This window comes from Bufo bufo, chromosome 2 (genome assembly GCF_905171765.1).
Source record: "Bufo bufo chromosome 2, aBufBuf1.1, whole genome shotgun sequence".
In the NCBI taxonomy this organism is placed as follows: domain Eukaryota; kingdom Metazoa; phylum Chordata; class Amphibia; order Anura; family Bufonidae; genus Bufo; species Bufo bufo.
Genome location: NC_053390.1, coordinates 11,881,646 through 11,896,136, shown reverse-complemented (window position 1 = coordinate 11,896,136; position 14,491 = coordinate 11,881,646). Strand labels below are relative to the sequence as shown.

General features: G+C 43.0%; 1 protein-coding gene across 1 annotated transcript in view; it reads right to left on the bottom strand.

Moving 5' to 3' along the window:
- LOC120992016 (zinc finger protein 585A-like) overlaps positions 1-14,491 on the bottom strand; it is a gene marked incomplete at its 5' end in the record, with an annotated part of 326,353 nt that overhangs the window by 111,284 nt on the left and 200,578 nt on the right. Inside the window, one exon of the mRNA XM_040420780.1 lies at positions 255-1,364. Coding sequence (XP_040276714.1) covers positions 255-1,364 — 1,110 coding nt within the window. The remainder of the gene's footprint in view (positions 1-254; positions 1,365-14,491) is intronic.

Sequence of the window (14,491 nt, the reverse complement as noted above, 5' to 3'; positions counted from 1 at the left end):
GTAAGCAAAGCTCTATTTTTTTTTTACAAGAAATATTATTTGTTCATTTGCTAGATCCAGGATAATCCTACTACACTGTGACATGTCACATGATATGAATTTATAACGGTCAATGTGACTTGCCGCAACGGTCACAAAAATTTCATTCTGAGCATGAATATGGTATCTCCCCGTATGAATTCTCTTATGTGTAACAAGTCTTGCATTTTCTGCAAAACATTTACCACATTCTGTACATGAATATGGTTTCTAACCTGTGTGAATCCTCTCATGGGAAACAAATTCAGATTTTTGTTTAAAACATTTCCCACATTCTGAACATGAGTATGGCTTCTCTCCTATGTGATTTCTCTCATGTACAACAAGACTTGGTTTATTTGTAAAGCATTTTCGACATTTTGAGCATGAATATGGCTTCTCTCCTGTGTGAATTCTCTCATGTATAATAAGATGTGATTTCTGTAGAAAAGATTTCTCACATTCTGAACAAGAATATGGCTTCTCTCCTGTATGACGTTTCTCATGGTATTCAAGTTGTGATCTTTGTTTAAAATGTTTTCCACATTCTGAACATGAGTATGGCTTCTCTCCTGTGTGAATTCTTTCATGTACAACAAGACTTGATTTATTTGTAAAGCATTTTCCACATTCTAAGCATGAATATGGCTTCTCTCCAGTGTGAATTCTCTTATGTTGAACAAGATGTGATTTATCTATAAAATATCTCCCACATTCTGAACATAGATATGGTTTCTCTCCTGTGTGACTTCTCTCATGTCTAAGAAGATGTGATATATTTGTAAAATATTTCCCACATTCTGAACATGAATATGGTTTATCTCCTGTGTGAATTTTCTTATGTCTAACAAGAGTTGCTTCTTCTATAAACCATTTACCACATACTGAACATGGATATGGTTTCTCTCCTGTGTGATGTCTCTCATGTTTAACAAGATGTGATTTAATTGTATAACATTTCCCACATTCTGCACACGAATATGGCTTTTCTCCTATGTGAAGCCTCTGATGAAAAACAAGATGTGATTTATCTTTATAACATTTCCCACATTCTGAACATGAATATGGCTTCTCTCCTGTGTGATATCTCTCATGTCTAGTAAGATGTGATTTCTGTAGAAAAGATTTCCCACATTGTGAACAAGAATATGGCTTCTCTCCTGTATGACATTTCTCATGGTAAACAAGTTGTGAACTTTGTATAAAACATTTCCCACATTCTGAACATGAATATGGCTTCTCTCCAGTGTGTATTCTCTCATGTTTAACAAGAACTGATTTATAGCCAAAGGACTTCCCACATTCTGAACATGGATATGGTTTCTCTCCTGTGTGACTTCTCTCATGTCTAAGAAGATTTGATATATTTGTATAACATTTCCCACATTCTGAACACGAATATGGCTTCTTTCCTCTATGACTACACTCATGTTTAACTAGACTTGATTTATCCGTAAAATATTTCTCACATTCTGAACATGAATAGCGCTTCTCCACTCTGTGAATTCTTCTGTTTGTAGTTCTGTGACTTGATCTCTTTGTAAACTCGGTACCACGCTGGAGTGCTTTTTGACCTGCACTTCTGGTAACAATCTGTGATTGGTTAACAGAAGGTTCCTCATGACTAGGGGGATTAGGTGATAGATCTGTAATAGGAAGTCCTGAATGTACATTAAGAATAACGTGGTTGCCTCCTGAAGAGCGCTTCATGAGATCTTTATGTTGTACTTTATAATTTGTTCTTAGCATAAAGTTTTCTTTAAATCTTTTACTGGAATTCTCTGCAGAGATAAAAATTAGAAGACAAAAAAGTAGACAAACTTATAACATTCCTATTAGGTCGGAATTAGATCCAGCAAAAACAAAAGGTTTACATTACATCTTTCATTTTAATTCATTTCTGGCTTTGGTTTGAAAAACTGCATATGTCATTTCAGCCATATACAGCTTTCAATAGGACTGCCTGACAATGTTCAGGATTCTGGTCCACTTCTGGGCACCACTTATTACACAAATATAGCTCAACCTCCCTGTCGGTATTCCCGAGCGTAACTCGGGGTTAATTTTTGCTGCCAGGAGCGGTAACCCTGAGTCACGCTCGGAGTAACATTGCAGAGCTGTCAGCGGAGTCCCCTTACCTTCTCCTGGCGATCCAGCGATGTCCTCCGCTGTGACCGCCGGCCGGCATCTGACTTCTTGGTTCCATTCCCTGCGAGCAGCAGCGGCGCATGGGAGCGGAACTGGGCGGGAAATTCAAAAGTGTAAACATAAAAGTGACACAAACACATAAAAGAGGTGATACATTGTAATCTGAGAGGATTACACTGTATCACCTCGGATCTGACACTTGATCACTGTACAGTGCCCCTTGCCTGCCATTTTACTGTCATTTGTGCCCATAAATTTTTAGAACATTGCATCAAAAAAGCGCCATTTTACTACAAAAGCGCCTTTGGACCAGTTGAGTGACAGCGACAGTGACACGGAGGTGCTCGCAGAACTGAGCCATAGTGAGTAATGGGGAGATTTGTCGTCTGACACTGATCTGGCAAGTGACAACGGCGATGATCCTGCACCTGACCTCAGCAATGTGTGCACTTGGTGCCCTATTGACTGCGATACGGACCAGGGAGCGCCCCCAGGATTCCCGTTCACTGGATCACCTGGGATGAAGGTAGATGTTGAGCGTGACCACCCTCTGGCATACCTGCAATTATTCCTCACTGAGGAGGTAATTGAAAAAATTGTCACGGAGACAAATCGCTACCAAGAGCAGCAATCCGCTACGTTGCATGCCAGGTTTTCCAGAAGCAGAAAGTGGGAACCGGTGACCAAAGAGGACATCTGGCAGTTTCTGGGACTCATCATTCTTCAGGGGGTGATGGGGAAACCGCTCCAGAAATGGTACTGGACCACTAATAAGTTACTGGCCACTCTATTTTTGGCACCGTGATGTCAGAATACCGGGTTTCCCTCATCATGAAGTATTTCCCCTTCACGAACAATGAAGAATTGTGTTTCAAACTTTATCAGATCTGGGATGTCTACTAGGGTCTTATTTGATTAGGTTTAAGTAAGCAATTACTAAGAATTTCAGGCCTACAATACATAACACCAAATTTCCATGCAAAAAATTGTACCACTTTTGGTACAAAATTCCTGACATAATCATACCGCCAGGGAGGTTAAAGAGACTTTAATACTGATGACCTATCCTGAGGATTCTCAATATGTCTGTCTATATACATCCTCCCTATTTATACATTCTCATATCCCTTAGTTCTATACATTGATATTATTACCACCTTCCGCCCTTCATTTTATTAATTTTTTTTGCTGTAAGACACACTTTTCCCCCCAAAAGTGTGCGAAAAAAGTCACTATGACCTGATGCTGTGAAACGTCAGGTCACGATGCAGCGCAGGAGGAAGAGACGGTGCCGTCTGGAGCAGGACAGGTAATTTGTTTTATTTTGGTTTTGTCTGATCTGAGGTCTGATGAAGATTGGGGGTCTGATCTGAAGTCTGATGAAGACTGGAAGTTGAGAAAATTTAGTGTCTGATTTAGCGGTCTGGTTTGAGGTCTGATGAAAAGTAATTTTTTTCTTAATTTCCTCCTAGTTGCGTCTTATGGTCAGGTGCGTTTTATAGTGGAAATACAGTATAAAATGAACTTGATACAATGTCTAACTCATCAGACTCAATACAGACACAGTCTATTTAACATAGATCCTGCGTCTTCTACTTTAGAGTTGGCGCTCCTGTCTTGGATCTCTCGTTCTGTGCAGTAGAAAGTTTCAGAACGGGAATGGTCTTTAGTTACTAAGCAACCGTGCCCCAAGCGACCAAGTCTGCTCATATAACGACTTTCTATTCTAGTATACATCTCAAGAGCTATAGTAATACATAATAGAATTCTACGTATGAACGCTGGCTAACAACACAGGTAATGCCATTGAACATCTTAGTTAAATGAAACAATATAGAATCAGTCACGTGTACTGTTTGGAAAGTAACACTCCCGCTGTTTCAGATTTAAATGTAGCTGTTTGTGTAGATCATGTTCATCATTTGTTCATCATTAATAGGAATGAGCGAATTTCATATTTTAAAATTCAAGTTCGGGTTTGGTATAATCTGAATTGCGTTATGGATTCCGTTACCACGGACCATATCGCAATTCCTTGACTTCAGCAGAACATAAACCAGATGGATCCGTTATGCAGGCCTTAGACTTCTATTATGATGGAATTGCGTTATGGTCCGTGGTAGCAGAATCCATAATGCAATTCAGATTATACCACAACTCAAACTCGAATTTCAAAATATGAAATTTGCTCATCCCTAATCATTAACTCCCCCCCCCCCCCACACGCATCACAATTTGGAATAAAGACAGCAGTAATTTAAGGATTATTGGTGTCTCACGCTTGTGTACAAGTCCATTCTTTTGAGGTTATTTTATACTCCAGCTTCTTTATTCACAATACTTGGAAGTGTGGCCTCCTCTAAGGGTCCATTCACACGTCCGCAGTGTTTTGCAGATCCGGAAAACACTGAGCCAGCACCCCAATGGAAATGCCTATTCTTGTCCGCAGCTATTTCTATTCTATTTTGTTCTATTTTCTTCAGGGGCCGCGGACCGGAAATGTGGATGCGGACAGGACACTGTGACAGGACATTAAAAATGAACGGGTCAGCACAATTGCGGAATGGATCTAGACCCATTCTACGGACGTATGAATGGACCCTAAGTCTGAATGCGCTCCTATTATTCCATCCATTCCACAAGTGCTTTTAATTAGGTGATACATATAGCTGTGTCTGCTCTTCCTCTCACTGGATGCCTGACGGCACACAGAGGTAATAAGTGTAGCGACACAGTATGTGTGTGGGTGCTGCTCTCCTGAATTTAGATGTCCACTGGCAGACATAGGGGCTGTCCAACGCTTAAACTGATGACCTATCCTCTGGATAGGTCATCAATATCTGATCGGTGGAGATCCGACACCTAACACCTCTGCTGATCAGCTGTGAGACGAGGAGGTGGCGCTCCATGCGAGCACCGCTTCCTGGTATTTACACTACTCGTCTTGTCTCCAGTGGAGAGGTGGCGTAGTGTAATTATAAGCTCTCGCTCTGTTCACTTGAATGGAGCCGATGCTTTTATTACACTGCACTTCCAAGACGAAGTGCAGTGTAATAAAGAGAAAGTGGTGCTCGCATGCTCCACTCAATTGGCCTTAAGGGCACTGCTCTCTCCTGGTTCTCTTCCTATCTTTTTGGCCGCTCCTTTAGTGTATCATTCGATGGATCTACTTCTTCTCTTCTTCCTTTTGATGTTGGGGTTCCTCAGGGTTCTGTCCAAGGTCCTCTACTATTCTCCCTCTACACAGATCCCATCGGACAGACTATCAGTAGATATGGCTTTCAGTACCATCTTTATGCTGACGACACCCAACTTTACACTTCATCCCCTGACGTCACCCCTGCTTTACTCCAAAACACTAGTAACTGTCTGGCAGCTGTCTCTAACATCATGCCCTCTGTGTATCTTAAACTAAATTTCTCATAAAACTGAACTTCTTGTCTTTCCCTCATCTACTAAACCACCTTAACTTGATTTTTCAATTTCAGTCTGTGGCACTATGTTAACTCCTGGGCAGGACACCGGCTGTCTTAGGGGTATGTTTGACTCAGATCTTTCCTTTGTTTTCCATATCAAATCACTTACTCACATGTCTGCAACTCAAGAACATCTCCAGAATCTGTCCTTTTCTTAAAGGGGTTGTCCGGGTTCAGAGTTGAACCCGGACATACCTCCATTTTTACCCTGACTTGAGCATCGGAGCATTTTCAAGAGTTCCGGTGACGTCACAATCTAGCGCAGGGCTCAGAGTTGAACCCGGACATACCTCCATTTTTACCCTGACTTGAGCATCAGAGCATTTTCAAGAGTTCCGGTGACGTCACGATCTAGCGCAGGGCAAGGGAGCGCATCTGAGCATGAGATGCTCCGATGCCAACATCAGGGATGCTGCCTGGGTGAAAATAAGGGTATGTCTGTGTTGAGCTCTGAACCTGGACAACCCCTTTAAAGTGTAAACAGACAAAACTCTTGTTGTTGCCTTAATTCATTCTTGTCTTGACTACTGTATTTCATTACTAATCAGTCTCCCTCTCACTAAACCTTCATCCTTTCAGACTGTCCTAAATGCCGCAGCCAGGCTCATCTATCTATGCACCCGCTACACTGACTCCTCTAGCTTGTGCCAGTCACTTCACTGGTTGCCCTCACCTATAAAGTTTTCCAAAGTGCTGCACCTTCATACATCTCCTCCCTCTTTTCTATCTACCACCCTACTCGCGCTCTCTGTTCTGTTAGTGACCTGGTGTAAAATGCACCATAATTTGTACCTCTCCCTCCCGTATTCAGGACTTTTCTTGAGCTACATCTACTCTCTGGAATGCTCCGCCCTGGAATATCATGTTAATTCCCAACCTCCATACCTTCAAACCTGCCTTAAAAATATATCTTTTCAGGCAGGCTTATTAATCTTCCTAAAATGACTGTTCCCCGAGTAACACCACCCCTTTAAACTCCTCAGACCTGAACTTGATCTTCTAACAGTCAACACATCTGAAGCAGATCGGCCTACACCACTGCTTTCTGTACAATAATGGCTCGACTAGTACATACCGTATTTTTTGCCCCATAAGACGCACTTTTTCTCCCCCCAAAATGGGGGAGAAATGCCCCTGCGTCTTATGGGGCGAATGCTTGCAGTTTTACATCGCAAGCTGCAATGTAGGAGCGAGCGGGGACTCGGGGAGGGACTGGGAGGAGGAGCTGGGGGCCGGCAATAGCGGCGGGGCGGTGCAGTCAGTGTAGTATAGCCCCGCCCTGCCGCTCCGGTATACTAATATAAGATGTCTTATTCAATTAATTGAATCATTAAACATGTCCCCCAACTCCTAATAGTACCTTACATCCTAACAGCTTCAGTAGAATGCCGGCAGGCAGGCCGGGCGGGCGGCAGCGTAACTCCCTGATGTCACGTGCCTGCGCCGCCTACTTTATGAATGAAGCAGGCGGCGCAGACAAGTGACGTCAGTGAGGGACGCGCTGGCCGCCCGGCCTGCCTGCATTGTGCTGAAGCGGTTAGGATGTAAGGTACTATTAGGAGTGAGGGGGCATGTTTAATAACTATTAATTGAATAAGACATCTTATATTTGTATACTGGAGCGGCGGCGGTGGTGGCGGGGGGGGGATCTGTGGATGGCACTGTTATGGGCTGGGGGGGTCTGTGGATGGCACTGTTATGGGCTGGGGGGATTTGTGGATGGCATTGTTATGGGCTGGGGGGGTCTGTGGATGGCACTGTTATGGGTTGGGGGGGTCTGTGGATGGCACTGTTATGGGCTGGGGTGTCTGTGGATGGCACATATATAACAGTGCCACCCACAGATCCCCCAGCCCATAACAGTGTCCGTCATCCACAGATCCCCCCCATAACAGTGTCCGTCATCCACAGATCCCCCCCATAACAGTGCCCGTCATCCACAGATCCCCCCCATAACAGTGTCCGTCATCCACAGATCCCCCCCATAACAGTGTCCGTCATCCACAGATCCCCCCATAACAGTGTCCGTCATCCACAGATCCCCCCCATAACAGTGTCAGTCATCCACAGATCCCCCCATAACAGGGTCTGTCATCCACAGATCCCCAGTAATAGTGCCATCCACAGACCACCATTAGTTCCAAACCCACCAAACACACAGCACACCTTTTGGTTAAAAATACGGTATCACAATCAACTACCTTATGTGTCACCCCCACTAACAGTTGCCTAGAAGACCCAACAACGGGCTGGATCTCCTATGCTTCCGAAGAAGGCAGGTCCTGATGGAAACCCTGACTGACCGCAAGTACCTTCTATGCTGCAGTTAGAGCTGACCATGGCATAGAAGGGGATTATCTGCCAGCATTGGCTTTTACAGCATGGTGGATACAGCAGGGGCCCGGCTATCAGTGACTGCCCGGCCCCTGCACTGACCGGGCATGCGGCTCCGGTGCCCGGAAGTCACTTCCTGCTATGACGTACTATTACGTCATATATACAAACTGAAAAGAATGGCGTCGTATTAAACAAGCAGGAAGTGCTCAAACCCACATGCAGTTGTGCATATATATACAGGGGAGCAAATCCTGCACTTGTGCCTTTTTGCTAATGACGATCCCCAACAAAAATGCATACAGTGGAGGCAGCGAACCACATGTACCACAATAGACATCCTACACAAGATAGCAATTATGTGGATGTGATAATCAATATAACAATATAACAAAATAATAGCAAAGACAGGTGCACTCTGCGGTCTTACTAAACTCTCAAGCTGATTTTAAAATTGAGAGATTAGCCAACATATCCTAGGGATATGTTGGCTAATCTCTCAATTTTAAAATCAGCTTGAGGGTTTAGTAAGACCGCAGAGTGCACCTGTCTTTGCTATTATTTTGTTATACTATTACGTCATATGTTGGGAAGTGGTTAAACAGCTGATTAGCTAATCCTTACAAATTACGACCTTAAAAAAATGGCCTCCGATCTTAGCGCCATGTCACTGGACTGACCTCAGCATGGAGTTACAGCTCAGTGATAATACATTCTGAGACGGAGCACAACCCGAGCTTCTCCACACACCTGGTAGCTCCTTATAGAAGCCCCTGGACTGCCCCCTGCTGAATAGCTGGCAGCTGTTACCATAGTAACACAGAGCACCTGGATTCTGTGCACCACGTGTTACTATAGGACTGTAGCACTGACACGCTCTGTCTTCTCCAGGTACTGTAGATGCCATGCATAATAGAGCAGCCATCTATTTTGGGGGTGGTAGAGGGCAGAGATCATCAGTGTAAGGCCTTGTTCACACCAAGTCTGAAGTTTACTTGGAAAGCCTCTATGTTGGACTCCCACCATGAAAGGCTCTGTTCACATCATGGTTGAGCATTCTATTGGAGTTAGGGATTATGCACACGAATGTGTGCACCCGTGCCCGAGCTGCGGACTGCAAATAGTGGTGCGGAAGCAGAGACCGAAATCCTTTGCAAGTGCTCTGTAGTGCTTCTGTGGGCTTCCGCTCTGCATCGTGCGGATTGCAGGCCAGTTCAAGTGAACCGGTCCTCATCTGTGATATAGAGTGCACACGGCCATTGCCCATATATTGCCGATCCGCTGTTTGCGGGCCCTTATACATCGGGAAGGCTTCCTAATACAGTGGTCCCTCAAGTTACGATATTAATTGGTTCCAGAATGACCATTGTATGTTAAAACCATTCTAACTTGAGTAATTGGTTCAAAAGCACCAAAATTGCTTCAGTAATAAAAATAAACAGATAATTAAGACAGATAAAACAAGACCTTACATATATCAGTCAGTAATAGCCGCTACCTAGCATCTAATACAACTATTTTACCAGAGAAGTGGCCTTGATTGGTTGGATCTGGGTCTGAGGCATAGTATGAAACTAGAGTATGAAACTCTAGTTTCAACTTACGATGGGTCGGAAAGGACCATTGTAAGTTGAAAATATTGTATCCTGACGCCATTGTACCTTGAGCGACCAATGTACACAATGATTTGAAAAAAGTATTCATTCATACCCCTTGAACTTTTCCTCATTTCTCACGTTATACCCATAAACATAAATTAATTTTATTGGGATTTTATGAGATAGACCAACACAAAGTAACAAATATGTGTGACATGAAAAGAAAATGATACAGGAAAGTGTAGTGTGTATTTGTATTCAGCCCCCCTGAGTCAATACTTCTAAGGATCACCCTTCGCTGCAATTACAGCTTCAAGTTGTTTGAGATGTCTTTTTTTTATTTTTTTTTATTAATCTTTATTTCATTTTCATATGAAATATACAACCATACTGTTAGGCATAACCATACTGTTTTCAATTAATTTTCATCATATCCCTTTCCAAGTACATTAACTTACACCCTAGTCCGCTCCCACTACGGCATCCCGACATCATTTCATCTGTTTGCTCTTGAATCTTAAAAAAAAAAAAAAAGAGGGAATAATTACCACTCTCTCTTTCTCCCCCCCCCCGCCCCCAGACAACTATTATTTTCCTATATCTTGATATTTTACCGTTTTTTTTTTATAACCACAACTTCCACTTTCTCTTTCTTTTTCATGGATATAACATATAGCCTCTCGCATGCAATAGAGCACCTTAACAATCCCTTCAACATTATAGAAGTCGGTATCAGTTTTATCCCTACCAGACTGTGTCAAGATATTATAAATGGAAGAAATCCTATTTTCCCTGATGTCAACTCCGTAATTCTCTTTAGGGGTTGCGGGAGTTCCGGTATAGCCTTCCTGTCACACATCAGAGATCGTATACCATTTCTTAATTACATATAGTGAAAAAAATCTTTATCCATTACCCCATATCTCTCCCTGAGTTCTTGGAATCCTACTATTTCCTTGTTCTTCCAAATTTGGCCCAGCCGATATACTCCATATTTCTTCCATACTGTGTGCTCTAATGACCCCAGTTCCTTTAAATACAGTCAGGTCCATAAATATTAGGACATCAACACAATTCTAACATTTTTGGCTCTATACACCACCACAATAGATTTGAAATGAAACAAACAAGATGTGCTTTAACTGCAGACTGTCGGCTTTAATTTGAGGGCATTTACATCTAAATCAGGTGAACAGTGCAGGAATTACAACAGTTTGCATATGTGCCTCCCACTTGTTAAGGGACCAAAAGTAATCGGACAGAATAATAATCATAAAATCAAACTTTCACTTTTTAATACTTGGCTGCAAATCCTTTGCAGTCAATTACAGCCTGAAGTCTGGAACGCATAGACATCACCAGACGCTGGGTTTCATCCCTGGTGCTACTCTGCCAGGCCTCTACTGCAACTGTCTTCAGTTCCTGCTTGTTCTTGGGGAATTTTCCCTTCAGTTTTGTCTTCAGCAAGTGAAATGCACGCTCAATCGGATTCAGGTCAGGTAATTGACTTGGCCATTGCAGAACATTCCACTTCTTTCCCTTAAAAAACTCTTTGGTTGCTTTTGCAGTATGCTTTGGGACATTGTCCTTCTGCACTGTGAAGCGCCTTCCAATGAGTTCTGAAGCATTTGGCTGAATATAAGCAAATAATATTGCCCGAAACACTTCATAATTCATCCTGCTGCTTTTGTCAACAGTCACATCATCAATAAATACAAGAGAACCAGTTCCATTGGCAGCCATACATGCCCATGCCATGACACTACCAACACCATGCTTCACTGATGAGGTGGTATGCTTAGGATCATGAGCAGTTCTTTTCCTTCATACTCTTCTCTTCCCATCACTCTGGTACAAGTTGATCTTGGTCTCATCTGTCCATAGGATGTTGTTCCAGAACTGTGAAGGCTTTTTTAGATGTTGTTTGGCAAACTCTAATCTGGCCTTCCTATTTTTGAGGCTCACCAATGGTTTACATCTTGTGGTGAACCCTCTGTATTCACTCTGGTGAAGTCTTCTCTTGATTGTTGACTTTGACACACATACACCTACCACCTAGTGTTCTTGATCTGGCCAACTGTTGTGAAGGGTGTTTTCTTCACCAGGGAAATAATTATTTGGTCATCCACCACAGTTGTTTTCCGTGGTCTTCCGGGTCTTTTGGTGTTGCTCACCGGCGCCTTCCTTCTTTTTAAGAATGTTCCAAACAGTTGTTTTGGCCACGCCTAATGTTTTTGGTATCTCTCTGATGGGTTTGTTTTGTTTTTTAAGCCTAATGATGGCTTGCTTCACTGATAGTGACAGCTCTTAGGATCTCATCTTGATCTTGATTCCAAATGCAAATAACACACTTGAAATTAACTCTGGACCTTTTATCTGCTCATTGTAATTTGGATAATGAGGGAATAACACACACCTGGCCATGGAACAGCTGAGAAGCCAATTGCCCCATTACTTTTGGTCCCTTAACAAGTGGGAGGCACATATGCAAACTGTTGTATTTCCTACACCATTTGGATGTAAATACCCTCAATTTAAAGCTGACAGTCTGCAGTTAAAGCCCATCTTGTTCGTTTCATTTCAAATCCATTGTGGTGGTGTATAAAGTCAAAAATTTTAGAATTGTGTTGATGTCCCAATATTTATGGACCTGGCTGTATGTGTTGTTCCACATCAGAGTATTTTCATGGAATTCTAGTTTTCCTTACAGTTTCTTAACTTCCAACCATGTTTTATACATTAATTTTAGTGTTGGAAAGCTATTAAATTGTTCTCGTAAATGGATACCTGTCTCTAATACCAGGAGAACCCCACTATTACCTATGCTTTTATCCATAGATCTTATTATTGAACCCCAGGCCTGAGTTTTACCCCATTCCAAGCTGTTCTTTAACTGACCTGCCAGAAAATACAGTTTGAAATCAGGAATTGACAATGCTCCTTCCCTCTCTGGTCTTTGTAAAAGCTGTATCCTCATTCTTGGTCTACGTCCCCCTCCAAATCAACTCACTAAGTAAGCTCTCCAAAATTGTATATATCTTCTTGGGTATTTCAATCGGTGTATTCCATAATATGTAGTTTATCATCGGGAGTAAACACATTTTAATCAGGGATATTCTGCCTGCCATCGAAAGGGGTAACTTGTTCCATACCTGTATTTTGTTTTTAACTTTATTTAACAGAGGTATAACATTTAGGTTTGTATACACTTGTGGGTTACCTAACATCTTAATCCCCAGGTATTTTATCCACCCCCCCATCTTTACAATCTCTAGTTGACCTGGTACAAATTCCCCCAGGGGGTCCAATGGGATACAAGTCGATTTTGTCCAATTTATTTTTAACCCTGCTAATTCCACATATCTCTCAAATATACGCAACAGGGATTCGTGAGACCCCACAAACAACATCAAGTCGTCTGGGTATAGTGAGATCTTTAATTTGTGGTTTCCAAACTTAAATCCTATTATCTTTTTATCTTGTCTTATTAACGAGGCTAGTGGTTCTAGTGCGATGGCAGCCTTGTCTTACTCCTCTATGTATTTCAGAGGGGGCAGATATCTTACCATTGACACTTATTCCGTTTTTTACCTCTGTATATAGTAATCTAATCCAAGAAATGTAATTCGGCCCAAACCCCAATTTCTTTAATCTGGCTAACAAGAATGGCCATTCTATTGTATCGAAGGCTTTTGATGCATCTATAGAAACCATTAACCTCTGCCCACTGTTACTTGACTTCATCTGCATATTCAAAAAACATCTCCTAATTTTGTCCGCTGTTCATTTTCCAGGCATGAATCCTGTTTGGTTTTTATGTATTACTGTAGATATAACCCCGCTAAGTCTCTTTGAAAAATACTTTATTGTCTGTATTGATCAAAGATATAGGGCAATATGAATCCATTAGCTTAGGGTTTTTATCCGGTTTTAGAATTAGGCCCCATTCACACATCCGCAAAAGGGTCCACACCCGTTCCGCAATTTTGCTGAACGGGTGCGGACCCATTCATTCTCTATGGGCCCGGACGTGAAGCTGAGAGCACACTATGTGCTCTCCGCTTCCGCATTTGCGGAGCGCGGCCCCGAACTTCCGGTCCGCAGCTCCGCAAAAGATAGGACGTGTCCAATTCTTGTCCGCAGCTGCGGACTTGAATAGGCATTTCTATAGGGGGTGTCGGCCGGGTGTGTTGCGGATCGGCAATTTGCAGGTCCGCAACACACCACGGACGTGTGAATAAACCCTTAGTGTTATCAACACTTCCTGTAATGATTCTGGCAAGATTTTTGTAACGGTCGCGTACACACACACACAGGGGGAAGGGAAGTGACCACTGCGCTCCACCCTTACCCCTGGCCCTGCCTACTTGCCTCGCGAGTCCTAATGACAGGGGACAACTGGACGGCAATCCCTAACTTGGAGTAAGTGCAGGGATGACAGACAGACAAACAACAGGACGTGAATGGACCGAGTCAATACCAGGAAAGCTGCAAAGTACAAATGGAGCAAGCAGTGAATTGTCAGGAGAAGCCGGGGTCATAAATACCAGGAGAGCAGAGAAGTACAAGAGGAGTCCTAAGAGAGTAGTCAGGTGGGAGCCGAGGTCACAATACCAGGACGGATGCGCAGTACAGGAGGATCAGGCAAAAGGATGGTCAAGGAACAGGATCAGGTAAGTATTCAGCAGTCCAACAAATACCAGGAACCTAGAAATTAACAGGCAACCTGTAGCCAGCAGGCTGCCTGTATTTATAGTGGGGAGTGAGGGTCATGTGACGTGGCCAGCGTCACATGACCGACAGACCAACCAGTCGAGCACCGAGTGATCAGCTCGGCGCTCAAGGCAGACTTAGGAGCAAGGAGCCACCCAGCTAGTAAAGCCGCCCTGGGAATGAGGTCAAACACAGAACCTCATT